General features: G+C 39.5%; 1 protein-coding gene across 1 annotated transcript; it reads left to right on the top strand.

Moving 5' to 3' along the window:
- The first annotated feature begins 887 nt into the window (after positions 1-887).
- On the top strand, positions 888-2,069 carry LOC147625986 (uncharacterized). Its single transcript, XM_086817881.1, has 3 exons — positions 888-1,045; positions 1,174-1,253; positions 1,530-2,069. The coding sequence occupies exons 1-3, from the start codon at positions 940-942 to the stop codon at positions 1,731-1,733; spliced, it is 390 nt and encodes a 129-aa protein (XP_086674007.1). The 5' UTR covers positions 888-939; the 3' UTR covers positions 1,734-2,069.
- Positions 2,070-4,854: the final 2,785 nt, after the last annotated feature.

Raw genomic sequence — 4,854 nt, forward strand, 5'->3', positions numbered from 1 at the left:
GGCATCTTCTTTCGTTCACTACCTCTGTCTCATCACAAAGACGCTCGACAGAACTGTGATATTTAAATAATACTAGATGTGCACCCACGCACTGCTGCGACACTGCCCTGCCCGTGTCTACCCCTTTGCATGTGGGTAGAGGAAGAGAAGAGGAGATGGTTTTAGAGGAGATTAGAGGAGATGGGTTTACATGAGATACTAGAGATAGTGACACATGGCATGAGGGAAAATGTGTGCTAAATAGGATAGATAGATAGATAGATTATTGAATCTCTCTCTTTAGGGCTTCTCCTCGAGGGAAAATGTGTGCTAAATAGGATAGATAGATTCTTGAATCTATCTCTTTAGGGCTTCTCCTCGTGGTCTTTCATTAATATCTCTAAGGTCTCATCCTTAATAAATCTTAATATAATATTAATTAATTCCTTGTGAGCACTAATTAATTAATATGTACATTGAGTGTATAATTTACAGGGATATGAATATATAAAAACGACATACACACACACACACATATATATATATGTGTGTATACACACATTTCAATATTATATATTCACTTGATTCTGTGTGCGCCCGTGCACGTCCCCCACCACCTCTTCACTTTACTGCGCATGTCGCCATGCAGACGTTTTCACGCGCCGCCCCTCACGCCCCCACTCACTTAGGCCTGGGCCAAGCTAGACTCCCCTTGTGCTCCTCTCCATCTCTTTAAATACTTCACACCCCTTTTCTTAACCTCCTACACACATACATAGACACACCCATTTCGCCCTCCAACTGATAAGTCGCTCATCTTTAATCGCCACTCTCCGACCGAACATTGCTTTCCTTAATATAGCTGCTTCCTCCCCACTCAGACGCCCACAAATCTTCCCTCCTAGTATCTGCTAATTGTTCTGTTAATCCACATTTTGATCTATAACCACCTCCTTGTCAATGGCAGCAAAGAAGCTCAGACTTGCAACCCTTTTGAGTATGATTTCTCTAATTGTGCTTTCTAGCCCGAGTTACGGCAGAACTGTTCCTACATCACCTCTATCAGGTAATTAATCACCTATATGCTGCAAAAGGCCCATGAAGCTGATTGATTTCATTAGTGATTTTAAGCAGTTGTGTCATTACTTAATTAGTATTCTACTGTTAAGAATGCTGCGTATGTCATTCCTACAGATGAAAAAGCTGAACAATTAGTGCTCGAAAAGCTAGAATCAGCATCTAACGCAAAGGATGAGCTTCGCCATCCTGCACAGGTACACCAGTAGGCTTTGTTTTTTTTGTTTTGATTGACCTTCTTTTTTAAGTATTATATTCTGCCTTGATTTATCTCCAAGGCATTGCTTTTTGTCTAATTTTCTTTAGATTGCTTTTGGTCTTGGGTTACTCTTCTCAAGCATGGCTTTTTGTCTTGATTTGCCTCTCTTAAGCATTGCTTTTGGTAGCGCATGTCGCGTGGGTTCTGGACACAACATTATTATGTAGCTTAATGTGGTGATTATGAAGCTTAAGACACCTTTATCTGCATGCAGGTGGATATGATGAAAGATGATGCGATATTGCGTTCTCTGTGGGTTTCAGTTACTGGCAAGGGGCCTACTAATGTGGTAGTAGTGCCTGCTGCAGAGGCTGATAACAATGTAGTGATTAACGCGGATCAAACCTATGATGAAGCGAGGCAAGTCCCTGGTGGTCCTGATCCTCTTCATCATAGCAGCCAGCCCACATCGCCATGAACATGCCAGAGCTTTCAAAAATGAGATAATTAAGAGGCAATCAGCATAACCCAGCCCCTTTCTCTATGTGATCCCATTACTCTCCCGCCTCGTTTTGCATTAAAATCCTGTGCACTCTTGGGAGAGCTCAATTTTGGCAATAGTAGATTATGTTCGGGAATTACTCTCACGATCAGCATCAGGAAGCGCGCTGATTTAGCTAATTAGTCTCTAATTAACCTGATTAGAGAACCAACTGTGAGCGTAGCAGTACTTTTGCGAATCTTCAGAGAGGGTCAAGTATCTAAAACAGTACATTACTGCGCTTGTACATATATAATATCTCTGAGACATGTCTTCGAGCTGTTGGCTATACGCTCCGATAGCGTTAGTTATATCGCAATTTTGGCGACAAGTGTGTATTAACATCCCTGTTTTAATGCAAATGAATGCCTATTGTTGGATATATATTTAAGCTTGTGATGTTTGTTATCACTTGAAAGTGAACAATGAAGGCTAATTTCAAGAGAATGAATGTGATCGAGAGAGACTGCGCGCAATGAAATACATTATTGGCACAACATAGTTATAATGGTTGCATTCGAGAGAGACTGCGCGCAATGGAATACATTATTGGCACAACATAGTTATAATGGTTGCAACAGCAGAAGCATAAATGTATAAATTAAGAAGGCTCAGTCAGGTGTAGTGTGATATCTAGCTGAATCACGCTTAGGATTTGTAGCAGGTTGATTTCTAGCTTAATCACGCTTATGGATATCTAGCTCATGAATCGATATGCTTATGGATGTCTGGCCAACAAAAAGTACATGGCAATTGTATTAGCCACTCTTGGCTACAAAAAGAAAGGATTAGCAAGATTGTCCTCACGATGGACTTTGGTCCTATTATTGAAAACATGAGTGCCAATGGCCACATGTGCCATCTCGGCTACTACTTATCGATCCTATCTAAACACCCAGAACATGAGTATATGTAAGCCTCCATGCCTTTGTATTTATGTAAAGGAACAAAGAGTTACATCCACGTTTAAAAAAAAAAGTAACGAATCGATTGAATTTTTTTACACAAGTTTGGTCAATGTCATGTCGTCTATACTTGGGCAAAAATGTATATTTTTACATGGCATTACACGTGATTGTTGACATAATATAGCTACATACAATGAAAGCTGATGTTATTATAGGATGGTTAGAACAAAGCTCATTGTTGATGCATAATCACATGGACCTCATTGTTTGCACAATATGCTAACATGAGTAGGATAAAGAAGCATACATTTCTCAAAATGTATCACAGCATTTGGTGGTAGCAATGGAGCCTTGGACAAGGCCAATGAAGTTGGTAGCATAGTTGTTTCAAGTTCACAAAGAGTTCTCTTGGGGTTTGTTATTACTATCCATGTGGGGTTTTTAACTATTGTGGTAAGGCTTAGACAAGGCCTAAGGTGGTTTATTGGGCCTCATGCTCCGTTGTTTTAAATTGGCAATTTGACACTAAGAAGAGCCATGCACAATATCTTGCGTTATATTATCGGTATATAAGAAAAAAAATACCATTCCCATATTGTTTGTCAAATAGAGAGTGAGCATCATTTGATCTTACAAAATGTAAATTCAAAAAGTACCTTTCAATCCTAAGATATGAGCTTCTAGGTGCATGTTGCATGAGTTTATAAAGACTAATCTTCTTGGGCCCTCATACCAAATGTTTTTTTCCTTGCATTACATCACCTTCTAGTCGGTCTACTATAGTTCTCTTTATCAAGATCACCATTTAGGAAAGTATTTTTAAAACTCATGTATTTGAATCAAGAAATTAATATTCTAATGCTATCCATTTTGACCACAAGTCTAAATGTCTTATCATAGTCAATTCCATGTAGTGTTTTCTAAAACTATGAGCTACTAATCTAGCGGTATCTATACAAGGGACTTTTAACACATTCCTATATAGCAAAAAAAAACATTTTGCTAGATAGTTTACTAGAAAAAATGAACATATCTAGTAAAAGTCTGGATCTAGGAAAAGTGGAACACTTCCTAGTTCTTCATTTTAGGAAAACGCTTGCTATATAGCAAACAAACTAGCAAAAAATCCCTATAAAGTAAACTATACAATAAAAAGTTGCTATACATCGCTGCCCCCTCTGCGTAACGAATTCGGGGGTGCTAGCAGCAGCGGAAGTAGCACTTCTTGCATAGGGCAGAGCCTCTCACTCGGGGCCTCGCCCACGGATATCCCTCGGTTTATTCCAAAACGAAACCCGAAAAAACTTCCCTCGCCCAAAAAGCACGGGCGATTCCTCCAGGATATTTTTATTCTAACGTAGTCAAGAGCCTTAACTAACCAAACTGATTCGACCGAACTAGTAAGTCACATGGTTAGATCAAGGAAGAGACTTGCACTTGGTTTATATAGACTAACGTTTTTTTCCTCATCGAGAGACACAGCCGTTGATTCTTTTCCATAGAACAAGACTATCTGGGATTTACTTCATCTATCGTACCATAACAGAATTGAGTCTCATTTTAGCGATCCATCAGTCCAGCCTAACCCCATCCATGGGTTAGCCAACCACCCAACCAGTGTAGTGATAAGATCCATTTAGAAATTTGGTTATGTTTTGTCTTGGGTACCAGGAAAAAGACTTCTCAGGCCTGCTAGCCGACGCTTCATGCAAACTTCAAGATAGTCACACCACTTACACACCCAATATGAAATTGCCTGTTTTACAAATTCACTTGTCTTTAAAATAATCTTTTAATAAAACCATAGTATCACTGATCATAATCCTCCAAAATATCCGGTTGAATTTTAATTTTCAATCATTCCTTCATCGGTGTACCTATGGCATCATTGGCACAACCAGAACGCTCACCACCTGTCCACTCAGGGGTATTTTCAATAGTTCCTAGCTCATAGTACCTGGAAATAGATTCACTTATAAAAATCCAGATGGACTCTCCGTTGAGATCAGTAAGATCAATCAACAGATCCATGTAAAAGAGCCATGGACTCATCCGTTGAGGACCAGCAAGGTCAATCAACCAGAAATCCATGCCCGAGTTTAGAAAACAACTATAAGACGTTATTCCATTTTCTTCCTCGACGCACGCTG

Source organism: Cibotium barometz, chromosome 23 (genome assembly GCF_041138505.1).
Source record: "Cibotium barometz isolate CiBa-2024 chromosome 23, ASM4113850v1, whole genome shotgun sequence".
NCBI lineage: Eukaryota > Viridiplantae > Streptophyta > Polypodiopsida > Cyatheales > Cibotiaceae > Cibotium > Cibotium barometz.

Bases quoted from the DNA above. Each gene is read 5' to 3' on its own strand.
- LOC147625986 (XM_086817881.1), top strand. From the start codon at position 940: ATGGCAGCAAAGAAGCTCAGACTTGCAACCCTTTTGAGTATGATTTCT. The intron at 1,046-1,173 runs GTAATTAATCAC...TCATTCCTACAG, and splicing joins TCCTACATCACCTCTATCAG to ATGAAAAAGCTGAACAATTA. The intron at 1,254-1,529 runs GTACACCAGTAG...ATCTGCATGCAG, and splicing joins AGCTTCGCCATCCTGCACAG to GTGGATATGATGAAAGATGA.